Source organism: Anopheles funestus, chromosome 3RL (assembly GCF_943734845.2).
Source record: "Anopheles funestus chromosome 3RL, idAnoFuneDA-416_04, whole genome shotgun sequence".
In the NCBI taxonomy this organism is placed as follows: Eukaryota; Metazoa; Arthropoda; class Insecta; order Diptera; family Culicidae; genus Anopheles; species Anopheles funestus.
In genome coordinates, this window is record NC_064599.1 from 75374139 (window position 1) to 75388729 (window position 14591).

Here is a 14591-nt window from a genome sequence, read left to right on the forward strand (position 1 = left end):
CTTCCCGGTTCAGTTTGCGACCACATTCTGGCCGAACTGTCAAACCATTATTTATGGTCCGTACGGCCGAGGGCTCGACCGATGGAAGGCGAGACCCATTCGCCGCAGATCATCGTCTGCACGTCTATAAATAATGCGAAGGTGCCATAAACCGTGGGCACCAGCGGCACTTGGTGCAACAACAATAAAGAAAAAAAACCCACCTTCTTACACACGTACCGAAAAGTACAAAACTACTTTCCACCTACGTTCCCTTCCTTCACCTTTTTGGCGGCGTACAATTCTGTTCAATTATGAGTTGCCGTTTTTGCGCTCATTAGTTACGGAAACCCACGCCGAAATTGGCACTAACATCGTCGAAAGTCATACCGATGCTTGTCCACGAGGAAGAGACCAGAAGATCAACAGTGCTTTGAAACTTACGGACTTACATAGTAGGAGGAGGAGACACTAAAAATAAATCGAAGCAATAAGGAAGAATTTGCCTTTTGCAACGGAGGTAACGCTTTTCGGGCTGTCTAACCGTTACGTGATGGCACGTAAAATCGATGATTGGAAGTAAGCGAGACTTTTTTTTTTGGTCCTCTAGTTACAGCCTTTTAAGCGAGAAAGATTTAGACTTTTTAGCTATGAAAAGCTTACAAGAAGATCAGCTTTCCTTTCCTTTGGTTATTTTAAATTGAGTGTTGTTTTTTTTTTCTAAATACATCATTTAATATCAGATCATTTGGTTTCATTTTGATTCTTTATTAAAACATCAAGTACAATCCAGCAACATATTTCAGAGCTAAGAGTTTATCTTTTTTTTTATAAAAAAAACTTACTTCTCTACCGATTGTTTCCCAAAAAACCGACGATAATCGTTAAAAAGAAATAAAAACGCATTAACTAACTTAAGACTTAACTATCTAACTTATGGAATTTTCAAGAAATATTGTCAAAATGCGTGTTTTGGCCTGAAAACTATTAGGTTATTTGGCTATTTGACCTGAAAATATGTTGTTGACATATTTGTGACAGTTTAGTACTTTTTTTTAGTACAAACGCTCTTCTACTAAAACGTCAAAGCGAATCTACTATTGGCAGTCTAATGGTAAGCCATTTACTTTAAATTACCCATCGACGTGTTTCGACTCAATTTTATTCACAGTCCAGTTAAGATTTGATCGTCAACTTCTGATGTGTTACTATTTCGATCATGGGATTACCTTTAGTTTTTGCTTAAATCCTCTAACACTGTTGTCTCAAATGCTAAAACAAAATGCCAGGCGACCATTTTTACGCATTTCTAGTCACACGCATTACACAATTACACGCGATCCTTACGAAATCGTGTGCCTCAAGCGCGTCTTCTGACGACGAAAAAAGAAAACGAGAAAAGAGGTCGATCAATCCATGCCATGTCGGTGTGCAGTATGTGAATTGGTGCATGGGGGTGCCGTCTTAGTTAACCTACATCATGGTAGCGATCATAACATTGGCCAACAGTTTGCCACCGTTCTGATTATCCACGGGCACCGAGGCCGAGGGCATCTTCCTTGGAACGGTTTGTCGTATCAGTGGTACGAGGAAACGTCAAGAATTCGCGATCGCCACCACATTTCACTGCGCTGGTTTGATAGATTGCCTGGCGTTGCCGGCGCCTACTTGATTGAGCTAGAACTGATTCCATGTATAGCCCTTTACTTCGACCGAGGCGTGGGCACGTGGGAACAGTGGCAGTGTCCAGAAATGAGATCGTCTTGGCGCCAACGCAGCAGCTGAAAGAGCAACTTCTTTGAAGCATTTTTTTTTTCAAACCAGCGAAAGGAAAGGCAACATTAATACCAAAGCATGGTAATAACAAGTGATGACCGATCATCCCAAAACAACATGTCGTTTGGACAGAAACAATCGATTGCCATAAAGCGTGATTTTGTTTTATCGCTCGGCAAACTAAATCCATCTTAAATTGCACTAAATACCGATCAACGCCCAATCATTATCCTGACGCAGAGTGATCTGCAGTGAAAGCTTTATCCGTGACGTCAGTGCCACCTTTGACGTCAATGCTTACGCGATGTGATGTCCATTACAGTAGCTTAACCCTCTAATTAATCCACCCGCGTTGCATAGTCCTGCCAAAAAGAAGGTCCGTCCTACTATTCAACTTCCATACCCGAAAACTGCTACGTAAGGAGATCGATTATACACACGAACCTATAATTGTCAAAGCACAGTCTATTTTGCAGCACTGGATCGGTTCGTGACATTATGTACAACTTAAGATCTTTAGCACGCTGCTGTAGACAAACTAGACTGTAAGACTTGTCTTGGATTATAAATTATAGACCAAATTCAGAAACTCTTCAAGACCTAAGTATGATAACAATTTCAGAATATTCTACTAATCGATTATTTTTTTGTTTTATAACAAATGACGTAGTGTTGATTACACTTGAACCGATGCTAAGAGAAAGCGAAAGCGTGCTGCTGAGAAGAGCATATTAAACCAACGTAGCAGCTTCAAGTACACGATCGATCTCTGGATAATTGAGAGACTGAGCGAATGATTTTGAAGTGATAAGAAATTTGCAGGGATCTTCGTCCACGTTTGATAACGTTGTAACGTTGATAATACGTTACCGTATCTTTTTTTTCTTCTTTTCATTGGGACACTCTATTCTGTTTATTCTGCAATGGGCAAATCAAATATTACAAATTACAAATTGCAGTATGTATTTGTTGTTCAACGTGACTGTCTCTCAATCTAAAATAACCTCCTGGGAGTTAATTATAAATCAAATTCAAAGTGCGATTTAGAGCCAATTTATATATATTTAACTTTTTTTTAACAATGCTTTGTTGCATGAAGTCAATATGATATTTTCATTCAGGATCATGATCGCATAAAATAAAATAAAATTATCCAATTCTTATATTTAGCAGTTTTTAGGAAGCAAAATAGCTGCTGATTTAATTACAGTGTTCTTAATGTAGTGGTGTTTACTGTTAACGGTAAAGTTTTGCAATAAAACCTTCAATAACATTCACTAAGCAAAGCTTAGTAGTGATTCAAACGTCTTGTTCGCATTGACGGATGCAAAAAAAATTTAAAAAAAATCGTTTTTCTAACGCAATAATCGGAACTCCCCTGCAAATAATCATACCAACTATAATAAAACAAATGCAAAAGAAAAAAACACGACACATGCTAAGAGCAAAGACGGAGGAAATGATCACTCGAAGTACGTGCGAACTGACTGTTTAAGCCGTACGATCGAACGCTTAGATCAGATTCGGATGCTGTAAGCGCGTGTACTCGATGGACCAGAAAGAGAGAGAGAGAGAGCTTTACCGAACCGAGAGAAACCAAGAGAGCATCAAATACGTATGAGAAAATTCCATCACGAGATGAAGAGAGATGAAGCGAGACAGCATGCAATTGCTGAGATCCGAACCATAAGATCCGGAGCGAGGCAGGATTTAAAGCGATACCACTCGGACGGGTAGCCCGAATTGCAATTGTGATGTCGACGAGATAGCAGGCAGCGAACGAAAAATCCCATCCCAACTCCACGGGGGAACACGAGCTTTGGAGTCGAAACGTGCGCATTTTGGTGTGTGCGTGTGTGTGTGTTTGTTTAATTTTTGTACGTGCGTGCGTCCGTGCGTGCCACTTCTGTACAGCGTGTTGTTGCGATCGCGTTTGCTGTTCGTGCGAGTGCGTTGTCAGAGCCTGTTGGTGTGAGTGACCTTTGACCTGTCTTCAAAGGAGCAAAGGAAAACATCGGCAACGGTTAAAGTGCTACCATTGTTGTTGTTTTATTTTGTTTTATGTGCCCAAAAGCCACCTAACAGCAAACAAACAAGAAAACCCGTCACTTTCGTACCTTTCCGTCCCGAGATCAGCCCCGTAGGATCATCGTTCCCTACCCAGCATCCGTCACTCACGTTGCTAACGAGAATAGGCTCTTGAATACGATTTCGATCCAATTGAAGATTGTGCATTCCAACACACAGGTTAAATTTACACCCATTGTTTATCAGACGAAAACCCCGAATCTAATCGTCTTTGCTCAAGGGAAACAAAACTATTCCAACAAGGTAATCAGTGCCCAAAGCTAAACAGCGAAAGAAACGATCCAGTGAACAGTAACTGCGAAGAGTTAGTGAAATGTGCTTTAAATAGTGAAATTACGGTAAATATGTGAACCACACAGTACAGCTTGAGTTGAGAGAAGAAGAAAAAAAGCAGCGCTAAGTGTTGTTTCTTCCCGTCACAATTCATCACGCAACGGCTCTTAAGTGACTTTATCGCCCAGTGACAGCTGTCAAATAAACACTAACGGTTTGAATGTGTACTAAGGAAAGGTTTGGATGCTGGATTGATTTTATTTTCATTTTCAACAAAAACTGCTCGAAAAGCGCTAAACCGCACCGACGGTGCAGTTACGGGATTTGGAATCCTTGCGTCGTGTTCGAGCCACTGCTAGATCTTTTCACTGCACAAAGGTAAGCAAGGGTTTTGTAGTACTTAAATAAAGATTCTCACATTTTTTTAGGTCGGTAAGAGAAAAGTACTGAATGAAGTTAACTAAACGTTCACGGCACACTACATATCAGTGTGTTTCTACAACAAAGACCCTCTGCACTGGACTGACCCCAAGATCTCCCTGTAATCTAGTGGAAAAATTTGACACTTCTAAAAATATAACCACACTTTCCTTCACCTCAACGGCCATTGAAAAGCTCTAGCGACCCACCACGAGCATGTGAACGCGCCTGTTGTTGAGTGGACGACTGCCAGACACTTATCGCGATCGAAACGAAAGCCAAACAAACAAACATGGCTGAGGCCGCTGTTGATCAGTGTATGAAGTAACACCCACCGAGCAATAATCGGTGATGACTGGGCTCGGCCGAATACGAACGAACATACTTGTAATGCTGCTAAGGGGTCGTGTTTATGATTTATTCTTGCCCACCATTCTACCCCTGGACAGGGCCAGCATGTATGTACAAAACAGTACGGTCAGTCGGGTAGGGCTGTCTATCTGCTTCCTCCTCCCCCATCACGGTTCGGGTTCAACGAGGCCACGGTCTACCTCCGATGGCACTATTATCAGTGAGCGAAAGGTTCCCTTCATTTGCCCCCGGGGGCGGCAGGCATGGTTGGAACCGTTCTAAAAATAGCCACAAAACAGGAAAAGGGCTGACTAGGGCCGAAACAGCTGGGTACCGACGCTACCAACAAACCAGTCAGGTCACAGGGCAATACCAAACCCTGCACAGCTGTGTGAGTGTGTGGAACGAAGGAACGGTCCGACATGACCCGCTGGGTCCGTGTGCATACGGTGTCCCACGAGGGGGTTTAAGTTTTTGTTTGGGTTGTTTTTGTGTGTTTTTTTTTCGTTCATCCCTTTTCTCCGGTTCGCATGGCAGCAGCCCGTACTCAGCATATCTGAACACATCTGTTTTGGTTAGCGTACCAAAAGCCAAGATATGGTCGAAGAGCGAAAAAACCGAAACGCATGGCAAGAAAACAAATGTAATGATCGCACACACAAACCGTTTTTTTGCTCGCAGGCAAAGACAGACAGTATACGACCGTGGTCGGGACAGAAAGTTGTAGCAGAATATCCGGACAAAAACAAAAAATAAAGCAAAACAAACCCCCCGCGCCGTACGGGGCCGATGGTACGGCAGGGGCATACCATTGTGTATGTAGGTCATGTAGGGAGACCGAACGTGTGGAGATGATGCAGCGAAGCAGCAGCGATCCGTTTCACCGGAGGGTTGGAATTGGACGCAGGCAAAACCACGCGGTGGAAGCCATGTAAACACATGATCGACGAACATGATGGTCATCGGTTCGTCTGGTACAGACTACATGAGGGTCGATCAGTTCAGATCCTTAGCTAGATGAATATTTATCACTTTTTAACTTCCAATTAAGCGCGGCTGTAACGAAATTGATAGATGGATCACTTTTAGAGATGATTAATAGGATGCATTTTCTCGATGCCTGCCTTTCATGATCATTAACGGGAGTGGGGTTCGCGTTCCGAAACGAGCTGCTTTTTTTTTGTATGGCGGAACAGAGAGAGAGAGAGAGAGAGAGAAAGAAAAACTAAAACTCACATTGAAGAAAGTTGTCATACAGCAAACGATAATTGTGCCGATAATTAAATCGATCATTGCCCTTATGTTGCGAGCAATAGGTCGTGCAACAATGTTGTGTGCTCAAACTTATGTGACAGGTTTAGTGGTTTGTATGAAGAAGACCGTTTCGCTAACGAACCACAAAATGCACCTTTGATGCAGTGCAGTGCGCGACCTCAAAGTGCGACTAAGAAACGAACGCAAACAAAACAACCAAACGCGCCAATACGGAAGCAGGATGGTGCGCGTGCGTCGCGAACGGACGCGGGTTCGTTCAGTGAAGATGTAAACAAGCGGTCAAGCGCCCAACAAGTCGATGCATCCATCGCGCCCCGATTGGGATGCTGTGCACGCGCTCACCGTGTGATTGAATCGTTTTCGCTGCGATCGTCCTAAAAGACTGTGCTCAGCATCACGTTCCCTTCAACCCTTCGCCAGCCTTTGGCGGCGTGGTGGTGTGTACATGGCACAGTGTAGACAGGCAGCATAAATATGCTCTTTTCTTTACCCACCATGGCCCGGCGAAACCGGCCGATGGTGGCAGTGTGACGCCCGGTACGACGATGACGGTGACTTACCTTCGACATTCGCTTCGCATCGTTATTAGTCGTTCTTTTGCTTGTGCAGACCCCTCTGTCCAATCGCGACGTTTGAGGCAGATTTCTTTTCCTTTCATTATTGCTGCAATCGCAGCTTCTTCCACGATCGCGCGCGCGCGCACACACCATTACGTGTCGGAATGTGCAACTGGTGTCTGGCTTTGCGTCGTTTGCGTACGGTGCAAACAAAACAAACAACAAAAATCCGAACAATTTGCTTCCCATCCTTACGGACTCGAACTCATTGCTCGAACTCCTTCCATTAATGGGAATGATGGTTGAGTGGCTGTCTGCCACAGGGGTTTTGCTGCATGTAAATCTCAAGGTAAGCCCAAATTAAAAGGGAACGGCACGGTTTAAGTTACGCCTCGCAAAAGGATCGATTGAAGTGAACCGAATAGAACGATCATCAAGACAGATTTAATGGTGATAAGGCAAGGGTTTGCCCTGTAGGGTCGTGCGAGCCCATCAGCTGGGTAGTTGAACCGAAAAGGATTTTAAAGCCACAGGGTAACAGTAATGATTGTCCTATTATAGTTTCTCATTCAGTACTAAGCTCAACCTAGGCGGCAAGAAAATTATCTTTAATTTTCTTGCGAAACGAAGTCATCGCCAGTGTGACTAAAGTGTGTTTTGATAAGGAGAATTGGAAAAGATCAGTACTTTTTGATTTTTATCCATCAAAATAATTTTTGAGCCCTCGCCTGCAGAATAAAAGTTTGCAGTGGTTCTAAACAAAAGTCCTTAAAATAGTCTTCGGCGATGGTAAATACCTGTCATCCGTTCAGAGGGTTGGAATTCTACAATGTATGCTATTGCAATAATGCCTTTTACCACAAACAGTGGCATTAATTCAGAAACTTAGGAACACCTAATGAACTCACAATTTATAGGAGAAAGTTTTGAAGATATACGATTCATCCACACTCTATCCGACAAGAATTCTAAACTTTCTTTCGGGCATCACCAGGATCTCCTTGTTCTTCAAGAGCGTTCAGTATTATAGCAAAGTAAATTTACAAAAATAAGGAAAAAAGCTGCACGATCATGCTGAAGGCTTAATTGGAGTATGCCGTAGTAATTCACTTAAGGATAAGGAAACACCAAACTCCAAACTCCAAAGAATTGATAAAACATGTTAGAATTTTGGATCACTGTTCCAATTTTAAAAACTAACCGAAATGTATTTTATTCCTTCGCAAACTAATGTCGGAGTGGTATTGATCGTAATCTATCTCCTGAATATTCCATTTTATTAAATAAATTTATCCAGCAATGATTCAACTCAGAAGTCATGATATGATATAACCTTTTAGTACTTTATAACTGGATGCTATATAAATTTCAATTTAGAATGTCTAAAATATCGAAAACAATCAAAAAACTTGCAATAATTCTTGAAAATTCCAGAGTCAAAGCACGAAAGGATTGAATATCTAAAAAAGGAACCCAACTAAAATGTTAAGTCATAATTAATTGAAGAAAGATTATTTGATTTGTTTCTCCAAAGATATTTACGATGCTCTTCATCTCGTGGGTAATTCCACAGCTGTGATCTCCTATAAGTGCACACCTAATTCAAAACTTCACAGCACACTTTCTTCATCCACTCAGCGATCAAAGTTCAATCCGTGAAGCGCCTACCAAATTGAAAATTGCATCGCTTCAAACCATACCTCACTCACTGGTACTGGTGGGCGAAAGCGTAATCAGCATAAATGTAAGCCCTTCTTCCTTCTGTCCCCATTTGCTGCCCACCTGTTTTTTTTCCGTTATGTTAACACAAAAATTTAATCCTGCTCAATCTGTCCGATTTGCCGACCTCAAACCAACACAGTCCACAAATCACCTACGGCAGCCCTGATCGCTGCTAGACACAGCTGGACCGGTCTAGGGACTGTGGCCTGACAGGGAATCTACAAGACCCGTGGAAAAGGCCGGACAGTATACGGCACGATTGTTTTAATGAAATCATTTGTTTTCATTTGTCCACATGTCGGTGGCTGTAGCACCCAAACCCCCGACCACACTTCACCGATAACGGCCAGTTTGTTGCGAACGAAGTCGAACACATTCGTCTGAATTTAGACCGACTGCGTCTTGGTGACCAGTATCCGGAGGTCTTATCGCAACCAGACTCTGTATCTATTTCGAGCATCACCCAACGGCCCAGCGACGCCCACTATTGGCACTGGCCAATTTACTGTCCACCCTATGCCGGTAGTGTTCGTCGGTATGCTTTTTTGTTTGTAGCAAATGATCGTAAACTGGTGCAGTTGAACTCTAGGTCTACACGAGACCGTAGGGAGACCAGCCGAAAACGGCCACAACTGACAAGGGAGACCGTGACCGATCCACACGTCCCCAACATGTTACCGATCCTTTCCCCGTTAGCCAACCGTAGCACATCTATCAATCAAACACCCTAACACAGGCAGCGAAAAACGTGAGGTCAGTACGGACCGATCCTATGCTGGCAAGTGTCAAACATTCTATCAACCCACGACCTCACGAGATGCGAATGTCGCCGGTGTGCGGTTCGGCGAGTTTTTTTTTTTGGTTTGTTCAACCGCTTCAGGAAGAAAAAATCCGTCGCCGAACAGACTGTGCTCTCAATTGACCTGTGTGCTAGTGGATCCTATTAGTAAACGGCACACAGGACAATGGTGCCCCTTTATCGAGGAACACGCGGTTGAATTCAATTTACTCCATTTTTATTCATTGACGCAAGATACGGTGCCGGTGCTCATCGTCAACCGGTGCGATGTCATAATGGGACTCCACTTGGCCAAAGAGGTCCCGCTTTGTAAATTGATTTTTCCATACTAGAGAGCGAAAGAGAGAGAGAGAGAGAGAGATCTGTTTTTTTTTGTTGTGAAAGCAAGCGTACCCATCTGTGCGAGGTCATCCGTACGTATAACCCGGATATTTCGCGAATTTTCGTCACTATCATTACTTCTTTTATTTTATTAGACCAATTGCGGGATTTGGTGGTTTATCTCTGGATAACATAAAGGTTAGAAATAGAAGAGTTTCATCGTTGTTTTTTTTTTCTTTTTCTTCAAACATAAACGAACGTCACATCGGGATGTGGCCGTTAAACGAATTGAGTGGATTTGAGCTTTTAAGTAGACATCAGCTGCTCCTGAGTTCAATGCTCCTTACGTCTAAGCACCAGCGTACCACCAATTGGGTGGTTCAATAAATTAGATATCACTTCATTCTTCTACCAAGTTTACGATACATAAAGGAAGGCAAACGATAATACATGTCCGAAGGAGTTCTGCTTCACTACAGAAACTCATCTTCTGCAATACTTCGCACGGACGGTATTGTCTGCCTTTTCCGATGCGCTGTCTCCATGTATCGTTGATTGGTTTATTGTTCTCCCAATAATCTCCCCAAGCTCCCAATGGATCGGAACAACAATAAAACAAAACCAACCGGCCGGCAAGGGACCGTGGTATGCATTCCTAAATCCAAGGATTTCATACGGCCTTCAACCGTGCGTCACCCTGTGGGCGATTAATTCTTTCAATGAACTCCAATTAATCTTCTCCTGGTACTTTGGAATTTATAGACTTGGGAGACATCTTCTACATCCGACAAACACTTGGACAGAGGTTTAGCATTGCCCGGGCGTAACCAGATCATTTGTACCAAAAACCCAAGAACATAATTGCGGTACTTTCAGGGGAAAACCTTGGAAGAAATTTGAAACTGCTCCCGGTTCGGTTAAGAACACAAAAAGAAAGCCAATCGCACCAAACGATCGACTGCCCTCGTGCTGTCAATCTTAGCAGTAGCACAACACACAAACAACCCTGTGTGGTCTGACCCGCCACTGTACACTAACCGAGCTCATGGTTGCTGTTATTCTACAGAAGGAAATTCCACCCCGATTTCTCATCGTTTTTTTCCATCGTAACCTTTGTAAGCCCTCCAGCAGACCGATAAGCGAAAGCCCGGTGTGGGAATGCTAATTTTAACACACCTTCCCAGTTGTTGCCTGATCGATAAGCGGTACGGTCAAGGAACAGGAACAGGTTGCAAAAGCCACAAACAGCCGGAAACAGCTCTGACCTGGCGGGATCGGTCTGGGCGCTGTTTGATGTTGTTTACTTCTTCTAATCTAAGTCCAAGGTGCGATCTCCTCTCTATATAGACATATGGTCCATGACCGGAATCACATACGGGCGCGGGTTTATTTGTTTTCTTTGGTTACTTCTCTTTTTTTCTCGCACATTTGTTTAGCAAGGAGGCAAAACAGGGTACTTACCGTTTCTGATTCACACCAAACCATGTTCCAAGTGTTACGTTTATCACCATTAAACACTTGATCACTAATTGCAGGTTTGTGTGTTAAGAGCAAAACCGCAATCGTCGTTCAGATTGCGCACTTACCATTTTGTATTGTGATCTTTGAGCGGGTGATTTCAACACATTGATAGTGAATGTCAATCAGATAAGAAGCAATCCTCTGAAAACATGTCCTAATGCATGAACATAGCTACCGATTGGCGCATGTCAATAAACTTTTAATCTTGGATTTGTTCTGGGGTAATGTAGTCTGGTTACACTAATTTTTGCGTAGTAGTCGGGAGTCGTACATCGCGTTGCCATATATGTCCCAATAAACATGTCCGAGCTTCAACCACGGAGATCTTCCTACGGAGATGAAAGTAATCCTGTTGAGATTTGAACCCAAAACGCGAGAGAATTTCTGAACTCGTCTCTTACATGCCTCAACGACTATAAATACTAATGTACTCCTTTTTTGACACTTTACTTCCAGATGCGATCTACCTTTGTCGGTATGAACTTCATCCTGATCGTAGCGGTAGTTGTGCTGTTGCTGCTGAACGAAAGTAAAGCCACCTCCACACCGAACAGCGATGCCTTGATCGGTCAGTTAACACGCTCACGTTATTGCGGCCGTCGTCTTACGGAAACACTAGCCTTCCTCTGCCAGGGACGATATCCGATGCTAACGCACTACAGAACTGGTACGTTAACTCCCTTATCACCATTGTCCCCATTCCCCAGCACTAATCGATCATGTCTTGCTCCTTCACAGATTACGATCAGCAAAACCAGCGGGTAAAGGTGGAAGTAGCCACGCTGCCCGACACACTGCCACCGGGCTTCCCCTACCCTGGAGCTGGTGTGCATCGGCGTAGTCGGCGCAGTTCCGGCGGTATCTACGATGAGTGCTGCAAGAAGAGCTGCTCCTACCTTGAGCTGCGTGCGTATTGTGATTGAGCGGTGCGGAGTGATCATCATCCACACCGCCCGTACTAGCCGTGACGACGAGTAGTTTCGGGATGCAGATGGAACCAGCAAAAAAAAAACAAAAAAAGAGAAACAAAAACCCCTCGAACAGTCGACGGTGCATTTACCAGGCTGGGGCTGTTCATTATCAATTGCTTGCGTATTATTCTATCCAGTTTACTTTTTTTTTGTTTTGCTAATTTTACTCGCACTATTATTACTATTTACAACGATTTTTTTTTTTTTGATAGCTCATTGCAAATAGTTCCACAAAACTGTTTGTACTACATTACTTCCTACACATGAAATTTATTTGTGGCGCGCATGTCGCGAAGAAACTGGAGACCGTTTGGGCATCTCAAGCGTCTCGTGCTTTTTTATGTTTTGTGCATTACTATGATAGTTTACGTACCTTCTACTTGTCCGCCGTTGTTGCTCTGCCGTTTTTTCCAATCCTTCCAATATTCAACAGCGGTTAGTGGTTGATTAGTAACGTTTCCTTGCTTTTATACAATCAAATACACTACACCATCTAGCTCTATTACTGTGTCTGTGGAAGAATATGTAAACTCTTGTTTTTTTTAAAGCTTCCTATTTTTTTTATATATACACATGTATACACATTACAAGTTACGATAATATAGCGCTTCTGTGTTACGAACGGAAACGGTGAGACGGAATTTCGGTCAACAATCAGATGTGAGATGAAGCTGATGCGCAACAATTAGCCATAATAAGCTCGCTTTGTAGAATCCCCCCTTTGTGGGGAGATCTACTAAAATATGCAATTCGTAAACTGCTGATACTCTGGTGCCGAATTCCGTACCGCTACGATTCGATTCGATAGTATATGTATATTAAGAACACGGTCAAAAAAGGTGTGAGATGATGAAGAAGGTGTATACACGGTGAAGTTTTGTTTATTCTGCTCATACACACACTGTGTGGTAACTTATTCGCTAGCACTCGCTGGTGGCCGGTTCGCTGGTGACGGTAAGGAATGAGATCGAAGGTGTGCTTGGTGTGTCAACGGGTTTGCTCACACTCTGGTCCACGATGACAAAATAATGAACAAGAGTTTAGTCGGAAATGTCGGAAATTTTTAGCAAATTGTACTAGATAATTTGACTAGTTGTGAAGATATTCGAAGTGGAGCTTGAGTAGTTAGAGAGTTCGATCGTACTAGCTGCAAATGGACGCGAAATGGAGAAGAGAAGATATATTATTTTTACAGTCAAGTGTTGGACATGCAGGACCCCTCGTATGGTGTACACCTTCGCTCCACACTCTCTCTCTCTCCCCCCATTTGTGTCCCTGTGTCCTCTGAACGAATGTGATCGTATATGCCTGTTATAGGCTCTGTCCTCTGTCTATCAACTAGGTTAAGCCGCGTACGTGGTATTAGATTTAATTAAAGTCAACGTCAACCATTAATGAACGACAGTAAAAACTGGGTTTTTGTTTTATTTTTATCTTAACGCTTCCGAAAATCTTCTTTGTGTTGCGGCCATTTTTTCCCCCCGGTTCGAACAAACTACAGACTGCATGCGAGTAGTAACAAGATCAAAAACCCACCACCGCACGACATACTGTCGCCGCTGTCAATTGACCATTGGCCGGGCCCGGATCTTGGTCTCGTTTCTTCTCGGTAGGGGAGGGCCATATCGATCGAGTGCGCTGATACTGTGTGTCCCCGTCGTCAATCGATGGATCACATTTCCGATGCGTGACTAGGCGGTCATTCGGCGAGAGGAATTGAAGAAAAAAAACACAAAAACACACACATAAATCCACCCCATTTGGAAGATGCATCGGACTGGAAGATTGGAAGATGCCCGTGTTGTTATGACTTGCGGCGGTTACGTGTTATGAAATGGCCCGCTCACTTACAGTGGGCAAGAACGTACAGCACCAACAGTAGCAGCTGACCTTCAATCGTGTACATTTCAGTTGATTGAGTTGCATTTCCCAGGCCCGCTATCTATAACCGTGTCTGGTTGTTGTCCATTAAGCTTTTTTTTTCTTCTTCTTCGAGATTCTGCTTTCCTACTCACCCCCTGCAGCAACATCAGTGTCGTTTTTTTTCTGTTGTTGTTTGCGTTTCTTTCATTTTTTTTTTATTTTGGTATGTGTTTGCATCTCCATGGCATGTAAACCTCGATTCCATCCGAGCAAACTGGTATGAGCTGGATCGTGCCGTGTGTCCCTGCAAACGAAACCATGTTGCCATGATTAATCAGTGAGTCAGTTCCCTGTCCCTTATCGACGCGCGGTTTTGTTTTCCACCCGCACATTTTCGTGCTAATAAAACCAATTTTGTATTATACTGAAAGGTACATTGTTTGTGGTAATGGTATTTTGTGATAAAAAGTCATGATTTTAAATTTTTCTCCAATAGTTATAAGTTCTTGAAGGCGAATCAATATTAGCTTAGTATAGATACCCTCTCTCACCGGCACGGCAAATCCCACCCAGACTGAATCCCCTTACGCAGGACTGACTATCTCTGCTGCAAGCTAAAAAAAGTCAAGGATAGCCAGTAATTGAAGGTCACGACTCCTTGAGGTTGTAGTACCA

The 14591-nt window shown here is 43.2% G+C and overlaps 1 protein-coding gene across 1 annotated transcript; it reads left to right on the top strand.

Annotated features, from left to right (window-relative positions):
* Window positions 1-3473: 3473 nt before the first annotated feature.
* Window positions 3474-13467, top strand: LOC125767106 (bombyxin F-1-like). The gene is made up of 3 exons (XM_049433372.1): window positions 3474-4494; window positions 11539-11749; window positions 11821-13467. Exons 2-3 carry the CDS (start codon window positions 11539-11541, stop codon window positions 12003-12005), a joined length of 396 nt encoding a protein of 131 aa, XP_049289329.1. The 5' UTR covers window positions 3474-4494; the 3' UTR covers window positions 12006-13467.
* Window positions 13468-14591: the final 1124 nt, after the last annotated feature.